The sequence below is a fragment of the Nycticebus coucang genome, chromosome 11, assembly GCF_027406575.1.
Source record: "Nycticebus coucang isolate mNycCou1 chromosome 11, mNycCou1.pri, whole genome shotgun sequence".
NCBI classification, from domain to species: domain Eukaryota; kingdom Metazoa; phylum Chordata; class Mammalia; order Primates; family Lorisidae; genus Nycticebus; species Nycticebus coucang.
The window spans coordinates 114,211,018-114,227,449 of record NC_069790.1 but is presented as its reverse complement, the minus strand read 5'-3'; the positions used below and the strand labels follow the sequence as shown (position 1 = coordinate 114,227,449).

General features: G+C 40.3%; 1 protein-coding gene across 1 annotated transcript; it reads left to right on the top strand.

The window, feature by feature from the left end:
* Window positions 1-5,048: 5,048 nt before the first annotated feature.
* On the top strand, window positions 5,049-6,101 carry LOC128598408 (olfactory receptor 2F1-like). The gene has a single exon (XM_053608740.1). The coding sequence runs from the start codon at window positions 5,049-5,051 to the stop codon at window positions 6,099-6,101; it is 1,053 nt and encodes a 350-aa protein (XP_053464715.1).
* The last annotated feature ends 10,331 nt before the right edge of the window (window positions 6,102-16,432 follow it).

Sequence of the window (16,432 nt, the reverse complement as noted above, 5' to 3'; positions counted from 1 at the left end):
CTCCTGACTCCTGCCAAAAGTCCCCAGTGATGCCTTTCACCCCAGTGAAAGGCAGTGAAAGCCTAAAAGAGTCAAGGAAGATCTTATTAGTATAGGAACTAGAAGGACAATTAAAAGTTAAGATAAAATGTTTATGGAATGTTTACTCCACAGGGAGCTTCTTACAAGAGTGGGGTACCCGAGGTTGCAGAGAAGCAGAATGAGTAAGGAATACACCAAGAATAAGTAATTGCCCTCTTGGGACTCCTGGATTCTGAAAAGTTACCAGCCAAGACTGACAAAGTAAAAACCTCCATCCTCATGAAGAGGGTGGAAGACAGGTTCAAGGACTTCCTGAGAGACGTGCTGCCTCATATTCAAAATGAGTCCTGCGTGTAAGGCGAGCACCCAGTCCTGGTACAGGGAAGGCTGAAAGGAGGAGGTGAGCAGACCAAAACCCCTGGGAGCAGCCATGACTGTCCTGGGGTTTTCTTACTGTTTCTAGCCAAAGGCCCTTTGGAATCTTCCCATGCCCTGAGTGATGCAACTCATTGTTTTCAAGCCACTCGAAGCCACCTTATTCTTTTCTTTTCTTTTTTTTTTATTAAATCATAGCTGTGTACATTGATATAATCATGGGGCATCATTCACTAGCTTCACAGACTGTTTACCAAGAAAGCCACCTTATTCTTGATCAGTCATCCAATCAACATTAAACTGAAGTGCTCAGTTAGTGTAGACCAGGGGTTCTCAGCCTGTGGGTCGTGATCCCTTTGTAACAATGAAAATACATTGTGGGATTAGGAAGGTTGAGAATCACTGGTGTAGACATACCTTCAAAGAACTAAAGAATGGAGCTCAGAAGAGCAAGGGCTCTTTTCTTGGCCTTGCGGCTTTTGTGTTCTACTGGAGATAAGAAGGAGTGAAGAAGGGCTGGGGTTGGTATAAGAACCAAAGATAGACATAGACTTCCACTTTTCCTGAAAAAGAGAGATGGTGAACATCTTCAACAATCAGAAAGCATAATTTCTATGGAACTAAGGCAGGTTATGTCCCTGATATACAGGAAAAGTTGGTGGTAGGGATCATCCCAATTCAAAAATTGTCAGAGATATGCTGCTATAAACATTCGTGCACAGACATCCTTTTTATAAAATGACCTTTTTCCCTGGAAACAACCCAAGTGCCCTCCGATACATGACTGGATTAATAAAATATCGTATATGCATACTATGGTGTACTACTCAGCCATAAAGGGAAAAGGAGATCCAGTATCACTTGTGACAACCTGGATGGGTGCAGAGACCATTCTTCTAAGTGAAACATTACAAGAATGGAAACCAAACACATGGATTCAATATTAGGTTGGAGTTGATTGATCAACACTTAGGTGCACATGTGGAAGTAAAGCTCAATGAAAATCAAGTTGGGAGAGGGAGAAGGAAGGGGTGAAGAAACTCATCTATTGAGTATAGTACACACTGTTTGGGTGGGGTCATGCTTATAACCTTGACTCATTTTGTGAAATGCGTTAAAACTAAGTATGTAACCTCACTCCGTGTCTCCAGTTAAACTAAGTATGTAAACAAAACACCCTCTAATATCCTGGGGAAAAAAAAAGAATTGTCAGGGATGAGCTATGGAAGATTTCCATGTATCAGAAAGCTTCTAGCCTTTCAGCCTTGACTGGAGGAAAGTTTTCTCATTTCTGTTGTTATGGCCTCCTTTCCTATTTCCTTAGTCTCTGGTTTTGAGTCAACTGGTCCCATTCATCAACACCTCCTCAATCAGTTATATATGTGATCTTAATCCTTTGATCTTAAAACTGAGTAACCCATGTCTTAACTGCCTGCAGTCCCACTAGCTATGCATAGAGTGATCAAAGACCAAAGAATGAGCTTTTCCCTTTAACACTGCTTTAAACTATAGCTTATGTATATTCATTTATCACCAAGCTTTACAGCTAGATAAAATTGTGATGTTTGGTCTAACTCGCTCATTCTTCAGAGGAAGAAACTGTGGCTTCAAAATGTAGTAGTTGATCCAACAATATACAGATGGTTTACTGATACAGATAGGAACGACCCAGGTCTCCTTGTGTGGACCTGAGTATACCTTAAACCACATCTACTTTTTCAAGATACAAAGGCACAGATTTTGTTTTTTTGTTTGTTTGTTTTGCTTCCTCTTTATTATTTCTACATATCTGCCTAGTTCTTTACATAGCCAGTCTGTGTCTCCAGTTACTAGATGTGATGATGGAGCTTCCTCTGAACACTCCTATGATAAAATCAGGATGACTCACCCTCTCTGTCCTCCCTGCCAAATGAGTTTCTTAACAAGGAGACCAAACCATACTGATTTGTTACCAGAACCTTCCATCGGACCAGGCCTAATGTTTACCAAGTTCATTAAAGTAGAATGAAATTTTCTAATTATCCCAAAAAGCTGAGAGCAAGGCTATCTATCAGTAAAAATATTTTATCATCATCTAAAACAGCCTCAAAATTTATTATGATAGAAAGGTACTGAGCTCACACTGTGTGCAGAGCATGGTACTACCTACCTGCTGGGGCACACAGACTCTTTATCTTAATTCTTCACTTTCTAAGCAGGGACTCTGCAAATGGGTGATTTAAGCAATGGAATTGATTGGAAACGGAGTTTATCACCCATATTCTGTTAGCTTTTAGACTTTTATAAGAGATATTCATATTGTTTCCTGTCTCCATATCACTGGACAGAATCTACCTCAGTGATATGGACTCGTTGAGTATAGACAATAGCCACTTATGATTAATTAGTACATTATAAAGCACTTTCATATTCATTTATTCATGCGATCTTAAGGTATTATGAGATGGGCACTATTCCTATTCACATGTTACAAATGAAAAACTTTGCACACAACAGGCTCACAGAAGAGGCAACTGGGACTTGGATCCCTTGACTTCCCATTTCAAGTTTTTCACTCACCACACATCATTCCTCTACCTGGTGAGTTCGCTGTCCTGGGCCTCCCACTCGAGATCCCTCAGGTGCCTCCCTTCCCAGACTACATCTTTTCAGAATCCCTTCCCACCTCTCACCAGTGGGCTTGGGGAGAGCTGAGTCAAGCAGTGCAGCCTTAAACCTTGTTCCAGCTTCCTTCCCAGGTAGGTCTGAGACCTAGGCAAATCACATTAGCCCTGTTCCTTATTTATAAAATGAAAGAGCTGGAACATTTGGCTTCCATGTTTTCTTTCATTTAAATGGTTTGATTACCTTTCAGAGGGAATCTTGATCCCCCACACCAACTCTGAAGGTGAAGATTCTGTCTGTGGTGGCCAGTGGCCTACAGATCAGCACTGAGTTACTTACTGAAACTGCTAATACAAGGCAGCAGGTTCCCGGGGGCTGTACTATGAATCCCAGTCCTCAGCTCACTGCTCTCTCTGGCTCTAAAACTTCACCTCCAAACCTTAGAACCCAAAACCAGTTTTTATTCTTCGCAGTTTCTACAGCAATACCTTCTGGACACTGCAGGGCCAGGGTTGAAGTGAACCGAGAGATGCCTGCCTGCTCCATCAGGTCCCCTGCTCTCTCCCTCCACCTGTCAGAGCTCTAGTCAGTGTTTCCAGACAGAAGAAGCCTCAATCAAATTATGCTTTTCAGTTCCCTTGCATGTGATTCTGTGGCTCCACTCTAATTTTCTGAATGCTGATGAATTGCCTTTGTCTTCTGACCACAGCTTGCACAGACCTGCTCTTGTTAGAGTCCCAGGTTTGACCAAGATCTAATTTTTTTAAGCTTCCTATTTGATTTTGTGGCACTGCTGATTTTCTAAACACAAATTTCTAATGTTGAAAGGCAGTATTTCCTGGAGGTTGGTTGAAGGCATAGAGCCTGATATACTCAATACATTTTTAATAAATGAATGAATTAATTTATAATTACATATTTTTAAGAGCAGGAAATATACCTGGCTATTATATTTCTATTAAGAAAAGCTATAACATTTAATTATACTTTTCTACAGGACCAGTCTGCATGCTGGAAGAGCGATGTCCTGGTATAGCTAACTAGAAGAGGAGGGAGAATTCACTCCATTTGGAAAAGCTCAGTGAATTCCCATCACCTCATGCTTGGTAGTAATATGTGAGTATCATCAGTTTTCAAAAGAACTCATTATATTCTTTTGCTAATCATTTATTTAAACATCTAAATAAATGTCTGTAACTTGCCATATAAATTGCACATTGTCAAGAAGATCTAACTACATTGGCAATTTAATTACAAAGCTCCAAATTTAATTAGCCAAGTACTAACCTTGTTATTCCCCTTCCTAGCACTTAGCACAATTATACTTAATTAATCATTTGTAATTATTAATTCAATCTCTGTGTCCCTAGTTAAATTAGAAGAACTAAGAAAGCAGGGCACATTTTTCTTTCTTGCTCACAGATAGGTACCTAATTCTTGGCATGCAGCAGGTGCTTGGAAAGACTGGTTTAAGAGATTTGAACTTCGCCTGGACCAAAGGTAAAAGAGAAGGATGTGAGAAGTTCCTTTCTAGGCAGAGACCTAGACTGGGTGTGCCCTACAAGAAGCATGAAGAGCAGCTGAACCCCATTGCATACCTGTGGTGCTCAGGTGATTACAATGCTTTGCCCGCTGCCACCCTCATTAAAGAATCTTTCCTTTCTTTCCTGACTTTTTCTTTCTCCTTTGCTTTTTTCTTTCCTTCTTTCACTCTTCTCCCTCTCCCTCCCATCCCGCACCTCTTCTACATTGGTAGATTGCCTCCTATGTAACAGGGACTGGGCTGGGTCCTTAAACACAAAAGGGTGCCTGGAACGGGGACTTTGACCTTCAGAATCTCACAGTTTAGTGTCAAAAACCAAATGTTCGTTTCTCCAAGGCCTTCATTGCATTCTCCCCTAACCACTTAGATTAAGAAAAAGCAAGACTCAATATTCTCATCCCAGCTCCTGTCCTAGCCCAGGATTTAATCCAGGACTCCTAAAAGAAGACCTCCACTTACCCTCCATAACTCTACTATTCCCCTGGCAGCCTGACCTACCTGCTTCATGGGGAGGGACAACATGACTTGGGTGAGTGAGTTCATCCTAACGAGTCTCTCCAGGAACAGGCAGACCCAGGCTGGACTCTTTGTCCTGTTTGGGGTCACATACTTACTGACCCTGCTGGGCAATGGGCTCATCCTCCTGCTGATCTGGCTGGACTCTCGGCTCCACCTGCCCATGTACTTCTTCCTCTGCAACCTCTCCATCGTGGACATCTGCTACATCTCCAGCAGTGTCCCCCAGATGCTGGTGCACTTCCTCCTGGAGAAGAAGACCATCTCTCTTGCCCGATGTGGGACCCAGCACTTCTTCTCCCTGGCGCTTGGCGGGACTGAGTTTCTGCTGCTGGCTGCAATGGCCTACGACCGCTACGTGGCCATCTGTGACCCCTTGCATTACACTTCTGTGACGAGCCCGGGGCTCTGTGTGGTGCTGGCGGCTGTCTCCTGGCTTGTGGGCCTGTCTAATTCCACAGTGGAGACAGCAATTACCATGCGCCTGCCCACCTGTGGGCACAATGTGCTGAACCACGTGGCCTGTGAGACCCTGGCACTGGTCAGGTTGGCCTGCGTGGACACCACTCTCAACCAGATGGTCATAGTGGCCTCCAGTGTGGTGGTGCTGCTGGTTCCCTGCTTCCTGGTCGCGCTGTCCTACACGCACATCGTGGCTGCCATCCTGCGGATCCAGTCCACCCAGGGACGCCGCAAAGCCTTCGGGACCTGTGCCTCCCACCTCACTGTGGTCTCCATGTCCTACGGGATAGCCCTTTTTACATATATACAGCCACACTCCATGGCCTCAGCTGAGCAGGAAAAGGTGGTGGTGCTTTTTTATGCTGTGGTGACCCCCATGTTGAACCCTGTCATCTACAGTCTGCGCAACAAAGATGTGAAGGCTGCTCTGAGTCGAGTTCTGATGAGGACCTCTGAATTAAAACATTACAACGTTGTTTTCATAATAAGAGGGCTTCACGCTAAAGACAGTGGGCTTCGGTGTGCCCTCCGGCTTAATGGGCGTGTGCATAAGTGTCCAACTGCCTGCACATGTGTGTAAGGGAATCTTTACAATCTGCACTGCACTCTTTTGTGGTACTAGAAAAATAGGATTTTATCTGTACTCTATTTTTCGTTTCTGCTTTATTCCCCCCCCCCCAAAAAATGTGAATTACAACATTTAAAAATGTATATACCCTATAGAAAGTTAAATGAAATATATTCATTTTCTTAAATGAAAGAAAGGGGGAAAACCATATACCAGTGTGTGTAGATCAGGAAAAAAGATTGGATCAGAAGTTAGGGCAGTGCACAAAATATATATCAAGAAAATCTATTTCCTTGTTATAACCTGCAAATATATGTCTAAACTTTTCTATAGTCAGTGAGAAAAGGAAAAAATAAAATTCACTGCGCCCATGGGATCAAACAAGCCTTAGGTCAGAGGTACGAAGATTACCCCTGTGACTCACAAATGGTCCAGCCCAACTCACTAGGGTGGGGAATTCACATGGGGATTTGAGAATCACAGTGATGGTCCCTTCAGCCCTGATGACGGGGCATGTTTGAGTCACACAAACATCTCTCTGTTTCGCTTCTGAATTTGCAGTGGTAGCAAATGGCTGGCCAGAAGGTCAGATGTTCAAGACCTCAGACAAATGTCTATCTACATCGGGTCTAAGGATATCTTCCTGTGAAAACTAAGGGATGTATTCAGAACTGCTTGAGACTAGAAGGCCTTTGGCACATGATCAGAGGTGAGCCAAAAGATTCAGCAAGAGCAGAATCCTATTTCTTCACAGCAGAAGTTGTGTTCTGCTCTTATAATACACAGAGAAATTACTGAGCTCTAAACATCCTAGACCATAAAGCAAAGCAGTGATAATTTTATCCTAAAAAAGTGTTTAAAAACAAGTTTTACAAATCAGAATAAAGCCTCTCCTTACCTAAAGCATCTCTTGTTTGTCAAAACACAGAATAAATTGCACAACTGAATACAGTTCAAACTTTTACTCAGTCTCTTGCAAAAAAGCTAAAGCATTGAGGAGAAGAGAAAGGAGCACTTTTTAAATTTTTAATAAGACTTTTAAACTTGAATAAAGTTCACACATTACACAATTCACAGTTATTTTCATTTTAAAGTGTATAATTCTAAAGTGGCATTTAGAACGACCACAATGTTGGACAACTTCATGTCTATTTAGCCCAAAAACATTTTCATCATCCCCAAAAGGACACCCCACACTCCTTAAGTAGTCAATTCCTCCCCCAGCACATGAAAACCACTAATCTGCATTCTGTCTCTGTGGATTTTCACATTTTATATGAATGTATTGAACATTTCATATAAAGGAAATGTACAATATGTGGCCTTTTGTGCCTGGACTCTCTCCTTAGCATGATGTGTTTGAGGTCAATTCATGTTGCTGTACGTAGCAATGCTTTGCTCCCTTTCATGGTGAATGATACTTCATTTTGTGGATATATCACATTTGCTCATACAGCATCAGACAATTGACTTTTGGATTATTTCTACCTTTTCACTATCATGAATTGTGCTGCTATGAATATTCATGTACTAATTTTTGTTTGGACACTTGCTTTCAATTCTTTTGGGTGCGTGCCTAGAAGTGGTATTGCTAGGTCATACGGTAATTCTATGTTCACCTTTTTAAGGACCTGCCAAACTGTTCTCTACTACCACAAAACATTATATTATACATTACCACTGACAATGAACAGAGTTTCCATTTCTCTACATCCTCACCAGCACTTGCTATTTTCAGTTACTTAATTATAGCCATCCAAGTGAGTATGAAATATTATTATTTCATTCTAGTTTTCATTTACCTGTCCTGATGAATAATAATAAACATATTTTTATGCTTTTTGACCATTTGGAGAACTAGCCAAACTTTTATTTTTAGAGCTTTCTTTGAATATTAGTTTGTCTTTCAAAATCAAATTTTTGTTCTTTTTCTCTATTTCCTTCATAGATGCTCTCTTTCTCTATAAAAATCCTCCATGTGTAGCCTTTTTCCCACCCTTTCCCCAGTGTCTGCAGTTTGTACAGCAAAGAAATCTCAGGAATTCTTCTTCCTTAGATGATGAGGGAGAACAAACTGATAATTTATAATCTTGAATCATAAATTTTAATTTATATCTGAAACTTATAGTTTAATGTATTTCTCTTTATCCTCATCACATATATATGGAACATCTAGTTTTGAGCATTGATATCCTAGTATACCTTCGAACACACCCTGGCTGCAAAAATGAGCACCAGAATGATTGAATGAGCAAACTGTATATGATAAGCCAGGCATGGTGGTGTGCAGTTACTCAGGAGGCTGAGGCAAGAAGACTGCTTGAGTCTAGGAGTCGTGGCTATAGTACTCTCTGATCATTCCTATGAATAGCCACAGAATTCCAGCCTGGACAATGGGGCAAGACCTCACCTCTTTAAAAAAGGAGAGGGAGAGAGAGGATGGAAGGAAAGGGAAGGGAAGGGAAAAGACAGAGAGAAAGAGATATCTTTATGTATGGAGGTTTTTAATAAAACTAGTTAAAAGTTGGAGGGTGCCAACCAAAAGCAATATGTTGGCTCTACACTGCTTGAGCCATATTTACTTTGTTAAATAACTGTGCAGTAGCAACAATAATGTATAAGACAATTTCTATCCATAATAGTTAAAGCATACCTTTTGTATATAAAGTAATATGATTATATATCTATTCCCCATAGCAGAAAGAGGAATATGCACATCTAGTTTATCCAAAGAAGACAGGATTTAAGTTGCAGGTTTAAGAAAGGGAACAAGTTCAAATACTTTCCTACTTAACTTGTTTTTGAGTTTTAGAATTTAGACATATTTCTTGGTCCTTGTCTCTTTAAAGAGAGATTCAGAGTATTTAAAAGATACTAATAAGTAGAAAATAACTATTTGGATTTTTAAGAGACCCTTCTTACATGTAGCCATTTTGAGGTGGTATTACAGAGCAAACTCTAGAAAAACATCAATAAGAAGTGTCTATGTTGAGTCATAAAATTTAATTTATACCTGAATCCTAATGTATAGGACTCAAGACATAAGGAAACCATGTTATTGTACATTAATTTTTCCATAAAACAATAAAAAGAATAAGAGACCCAATTCATGGAAGTTATATCTAACACACCACATGTATTAGCTTCATAACATTGTTCTAGGCAATGATTTTGGGGGATGTGATCCCAAAAACATAGGTCACAAAAGCAAATATAGACAAATGAGATTGGATCAAACTAAAAAACTTCAACGCAGGAAAGCAAATAATTAATGGAGTTACAGGACAGCCCACAGATTGAGAGAGAATCTTTTCAGAGCACAAAACTGATAAGAGACTAATATTCAAAATATGTAAGAAACTCAAAAATAAGAAAACAACCCAATTTAAAAATGGGCTAGACACACAAGCTAGACCCCCTATTTGATCCTGCAATCCCATTACTGGGTATCTACCCAGAAAGAAATAGATCCTTTAATCATAAGGACACTTGCACTAGACTGTTTATTGCAGCTCAATTTACAATCGCCAAAATGTGGAAGCAGCCTAAATGCCCACCAACTCAGGAATGGATTAACAAGCTGTGGTATATGTACATTGTGGAATACTATTCACCCATTAAAAAAATGGAGACTTACATCCTTTGTGGAACACATTATTCTTAGTAAACATCACAAGAATGGAGACACATTATTCTTAGTAAAGCATCACAAGAATGGAAAAGCATGAATCCTGTGTACTCAATTTTGATATGAGGACAATTAATGACAATTAAGGACATGGTGGGGGTGGGGGAAGTGGAGAGCAGAGAGAGAAAGAAGGAGAGAGGGGTGGAGAAAGGAAGAGCAGAGAGAGAGAAGGAGGGAGGGGGCTGGGGCCTTGGTGTGTGCCACACCTTTTAGGGGCAAGACACGATTGCAAGAGGGACTTTACCTAACAAATGCAATCAGTGTAACATGGTTTTTTGTACCGTCAATAAATCCCCAACAATAAAAAAAAAGAATGGGCTAGGGATCTAAACAGACACTGCTCAAAAGAAAAGATACAAATGGCCAACAGATACATGAAAAAATACACAGTATCTCTAACCATCAGGCAAGTGAAAATCAAAATCATAATAAGATATCATCTTATACCATTATCAAAAAGGGGGAAAATAACAGATGCTGGTAAGGATGCTGAGAAAAGGGAAACTTTGTACACACTGTCCATGGGAATGTAAATTACTATAGATCTTTTGGAAAATAGTACGTAAGTTCCTCAAAAACTAAAAATAAAATTACATTATGAGCTAGCACTCTCACTTCTGATATATGTTCAAAGCAATTGAAATGGGTTTGGTGAAGGGGCATCTACATTCCCATTTCATTTTAGCATTATTCACAACAGCCGACATATGGAAACAACATGTGTCCAACAGATAAGGATAAAGAAAAGGTGGTAGGTATGTGTGGGTGTGTAACAAATGGGAGGTTAGACAATTAAGTTCACAAACTCCTTAAAGTGCTACACAGCTCATTATGGAATATCACTATGGTCACCTTTGAAGCACTCCCCTTGGGAGTCTATCCACTGACACCAGTGCCTAGTCCACCCTTCAAAGCAATTCTGGAACTCTTTCTGCAGTGGCTATCAGAGCTGTTGTTGTATTACCCTTGATGTCCTGAATATCATCAAAATGTCTTCTTTCAATATTTCCTTTATTTTAAACTAAAGAAAAAAGTCCATAAGGGGCCAGATCAGTTGAGTAGGGAGGGTGTTTCAATACAGTTATTTGTTTACTGATTAAAATATCTCTCACAGACAGTGCCCTGTGAGCTGGTACATTGTTGTGATGCAAGAGCCACACCTTCTTCATGTCAAATTTTTTATTAAGATTTTCCTAACTGTTTACTTGGTCTGCTATGCTTCTCACAGTCAGCAGACAATTTTGATGCATAATTGGACAATTTTTATGCAACATTTTCATCACTTCTATTTGTCACTAGTTACCCTGACCTCTCTTCATCAGTGACGGCTTCTCTCCTCTCAAAAAAAAAAAAAAAAGTTTAATCCGTTTGTATACCGCCATTTTCTATGACATTATCCCTATAAAGTTGAACTAACACGTACTTGATTTGGCTTTCACTCTTTGCAAGTTTGACAAGAAATCTAATTTTGTTTGTTGCTCTGATTTAAGCTCCAACCTTCTCTCAACAGCACAAAGACATGCAGCAGTAATGAAGGCTACTCAGCAAGACACCACCGTAGGGCGACTTAAACACAGCTGTGAGAGATTGATTTACCAAGGTTACAAAACCTTGCTGATATGTTTGTACAGTGCTGCCAACATAAGCACATGGGTGGCAAGTTTGAGAACTTAATTGTCAGAACTTCTTAGACAATGTTAACATGAAATGGGTAAGACTTAATGTAAGATCTAAAATTATAAACTCCTAAATAAAAAACAAGAAAATCTTCATGATTTGGGAATGGTAAAGATTTCTCAAGGAGAATAGAAAATCACAAACCATAAATGACAAAAAACTTATACCATCTCATAAACTCTATTTTTATAAATGAACAGTTGCACAATATATTAGCAATAAATTAGTAATATTCATTGTCTCTTAGAAAAGCCATAATGAGGAGAAGAATGAGAAAAAAACAGAGGCATTTTGTTTTCTTAGAGCTTTTGTGTACTGTTTAGATTTTTAAAATAAGAATAAACTACTTTTGTAAAATTAAGTTTTAAAATCTATCTTCTGGGCGGTGCCTGTGGCTCAAAGGAGTAGGGCGCTGGCCCCATATACCAGAGGTGGTGGGTTCAAACCCAGCCCCAGCCGAAAACTGCATAAAATCTATGTTCTGTAGAACATATGGCACTTTAACAATGAGATCTCAGTACATGGTACTGAAAAGAAGAAACCTCAGGAGCAGAAAAGACAGGAGCCAAAAAGGAAAGAGTTTTTTAGCAGCCCCCACCCCAACCTTTCCCTCAGGAGTTATAGCGTCAACTTCCCTAACCACCTAGATGACAGAATGAATTTTGAGGAGCCACCTTTCAGTATGATGATCAGTCTCAGTCCACCAATTCTAGAGACCAGTTTCTGTTTAGAAATCAGAAAGGGGTACCACAAAGAGAGAAAATGCCCTGTTAATCTGTTAAGCAGTTCATTTGTTAAAGGTCAAAGAAGTGAAAACATTTGACTTGGTGGAGGTTTTTTTCTCAATTCCACCCACTGGCTGTAGAGATAGTCAAGAGTCTTAAGTGTGTAGCATCCATACTTTCACTAAAACTAGGGGAAGGCTATTTCCCTTTTACACACAGAACTGAAAAAGCTAAACTGATTTACTGACATGGCCAATGACAAAGCACACTTCAGCCTGGTTCCCTGCAGAACCTGGTGGCCATCCAAAGTCTCCAACTTGCCCCTCGAGAGGGCACATTCCACGCACTAAAACTTCCCTGACGTTCTCCTCCCCACCACTAAGGGAAACCTGTTATCCCCACAAGCTGCTGAGACACACTCCACATGAGTCATCACACAGCAGAAAGTCACAGGGTGAAAATGAGTCCTGTGGTCCTCAGATTCCACATCCAGTTGCAGTCCTGCAGCTGACCAGTCGGTGACTTCCAGCCAATCTATTCTGCTCTCTGAGCCCAATTCTTTGTTGAGGAAAATGGTGAAGTTGAAAGGATGAGCCTTCACGTTCTGGCCAATGTTTATTCCTTCCTGTGATTCTCATTTTGCATTTTATTCCCTTCAGTGCTGAGAATTTCAACTATACTCAGGAGTCATATTTTTGTACCAAAGCTTGGTGCTGACAAGAGAAATAGACTCAGCAGAATGCCATCAGCTTCCAGGTGCAGGGCACCAAAACCCAGCAGCTGGGGAAGTGTCAAAGCCACTTTCTATTTTTAGCGAGTTCTGTAGTGACTTATCTGGCCACAGAAGAACTGAAATAAGGAATAGGGTCAAGGTCCACCTAGCTCAGAGTGCCAGAAGATGGATAGAATCCCACTATTCTGCCCTACTCTGACCCTGGAAGAAAGACTTGGGTTCAACTGCTATCATTTCTATTTCTTTTGATTCTATGGTCCATCTCTTGTATCCGTAATACAAATACTTTTCATTTGTATCATGTTCTGTAGTTCATGAAGGGATTTTTCACACATTGTCTAATTTGATATTCCTTAGTTCTTACAAGGTACATACTTGGGATTTAGATATTCTAAAACATTATTTTTAGACTAGACCTGCGAAAATTAAAGCTACAACCCAGAACACAAAAGCAAGATATTGAGGATAAATTTTCACTGATTGACGTTGTGATTTGATGCAAACTGTTTAAACTGCTTGAACTCTCTTGGCCTCAACTTTTTTAATACAGAGTAAGTAGGTTAGCCCCAAAGATCGATCCTCAAAGATTCTTCTCTCAAAAAAAAACATGCCTTAAGAATTCAAATATAAAGTTAAATACTCCCTCTAAAACAGTGATTCTCAAAGTAGGCTCCACATTGTAATTGCCTGAGAAACATTAAAAGTTAATATATTAATGTCTTTCTTTCACCAACGTGAGACTCTTATCTAAATGCTCTGGACTGTGAAATTGGCTTCTAGAGTATGCAAAGCTTCCCAGGCAATTCTAATGCTCAGACATTGTTGAGAACATTTCCCTGGTGACCACCATAGGTCCTGTGGGATTTTCACTGGCAAGCCCTACTCTCTGGAGTATTTCCTTTCTTCTCAAGTCTCCCCTGTGGCATCCAGAGGGGCTGTTCCAACAGGAGACTCTTCTCTGTGTCCTTGGGTCCATTCTCGTAACAGCCATCAGAACTACCTTCTCTCACCATGTTGCAAACAGACACAAGATGAATATTGAAATGAGAGCTAGAGGGACTCGCCATTAATACATAATAAAATAAAAACTAAAAACTTTTCTTTGTACATATGTATTCAGAAAAAAATGACATTTATATTCTTTGATAGAGGCTAAAGACTAACAAAGTAAACAAAAGGTGTTCCAAGGGCTAACATGTCTTTGCCATGACAGAAGGGTTTACCCACAACAAGGCTCAAAGGATTTTGGAGGCACACCCTTACTGACTTCATCTGTGGGCACCATCAGTTTCCAAATGTTGTCATTGCAAGTTAGTAATGAGGGCATTCATCTTTTATTAATCACTGACTTCAACATTCAAAAAAAATGCCAGCATTTCACCAAGGAATCAGCATGAGCTCAAGAAGTTGGGACATAATTACAGTAGATAGAATGTTCAACAATGAGTCTCTGATCCTATCAACCTAGGAGTAAGCCTGATTAACCAGTCTTCTGAGAATCCAGTGAGTTATTATTCTTTGTTTCCTTGATCCAAACTGAATTATGGGGGAACCAGGAAGAATCACTGTCCCTGGCCTGAGTAATACAGAGAAGGAGGATCTCAGCACATTACGTTCTAAATCTTGGGATCAGAGATTAATCCTCAAAACCACATTAAACATGTTTATTTACACACTGAACAAAAATTATTTATGGTAAAACATTTGTTAGGAAGCTCTGTATAAGAGAAATCAGAAAATACCCCGACATCAGGAAACTCACACTTTGATGGAGAAAGCTTATAACACGTACAGTCCTACTCAAGGTACTTTGCTGAGCACTAGGCTGTGACACTTGACTCTGATTTGGCTCTCTAATTCATCTTTTGCCCTGGCAACCTGACCTATCTCCACGCTGAGGAAGAACAACATGACCTGGGTGAGTGAAGTTGTTCCTAATGGCTCTCCACCTGCTCATATACTTTTTCCTCTGCAGCCTCTCAGTTGTGACCATCTGCTGCCCCTCCACTGAGGCCCCCAGGTGCTGGTGCACTTCCTCCTGAGGGAGAAGACCATCTCCCTTGCCCAATGTGGGACCCAGATCTTCTCACTGTACCTTGGGGAAAACCAGTTCCTACTGCTGATGACAATGGCCATCTGTGACCCCCGGCATTATTTGACAGTGGTGAGCCCAAGGCTCTGTGCATCACAGGAAGCTGTCTCTTGGGTTGTGGGCCTGGATAATTCTGCCATGGAGACAGCAGGCATTATATACCTGCCCACCTGTGGTCACAATATGTGAACCTTGTAGCCTGTGTTCATGTCACCCACACCAGCTTGTCATGGTGGGTTTCAGTATAGCCGTGAGCTATGATGAGCTTAATGCTGGGTAAGAAGTCAGTTGTACAGTGAAAGAAATGCACAAAAACCCAGAAAAGGAAAGGGGAGCCCTTCTCCTAAGAGCAAGGAGATAGTTCTCTTGTACTAAGGGATAAAGTATTTGTGCAATTGCTCATATGTGTATGTGTTTGTAGTAAAGATGCATTCTTTGCTGCTTTTGAAGATGTGAATAAATAATTTATTATGCTCTGAATTCTTCTTTCTGAGAGAAGCTCTGGCCAACTATTTGTTGATTAAGTGAACATCAACATATTTTCCATAATCAGTTTTGTCATTGTCCTAAATGTCAATTTTACCATCTATAATCAATCAAATACTGTTTTTGATGACCATTACTTCTGTTTCCAATCCTGGTACCCATCATCACCAGTGTTATCATTACAACTTCCTTCCACCCATGTACTGAGAGTGTCACTGGCCCTGGTATATCACACAGGTCTTAGAAAGAAAAACCAATCAGTAAACAAACCTGTGGCATATTACATGTGTGCAGCACATTGTGCCTGGTGCTACAGGAAACACAAGAAGTCCAATACGAGATGTGGTCCTTCCCCACAACCTGAAGATTATTTGGAAATAGAAGAGATTAAAAAAAAAAAAAAACGAAGAAATAAATTACAACACAATCTAACAATGCAAAAAAAATCCAATATTTGCAATATTTGGCTAATTATTAAATAGGAGACAGAGATTAAAAGCCCTATCCATTTCCTGGAACTTCCCTTACAGAGAGGATAAACCCAGGTGATTTGCAAAGGAATTAAAGGGAAAGTAAAAATTAAATTATAAAATTTAATTAATTGAAAAATGGTAGCAATTGGATGGACGACGGAGTGGAGACAGATGAGTCCATTCCTGGTAAGAGGGTGAACAATATCACTCAGGTGAAAAGGTAGAAGAAGGGAAGGAGTGTCTGGGAAAGAGGAAGCAAACCAGTCTGGTTAGAGCAAAGATTTATTTGGAGGGACCATGAGCAGCAGCTAAGCCCAGAGACAGGGGTGGATATAGCAGGGCTTTGAAAACAAGGAATTTGCATTACAGGCAAGGGCAGGATAGATGGGTTTTTGATATGAGGAATAGCACATCTATACTGTCTTCTAGAAGCTGGAGCCATCCTTCCCTCTAAGACATTACACTAATT

Coding starts and splice junctions, on each gene's coding strand:
- LOC128598408 (XM_053608740.1), top strand. CDS start 5,049: ATGGGGAGGGACAACATGACTTGGGTGAGTGAGTTCATCCTAACGAGT.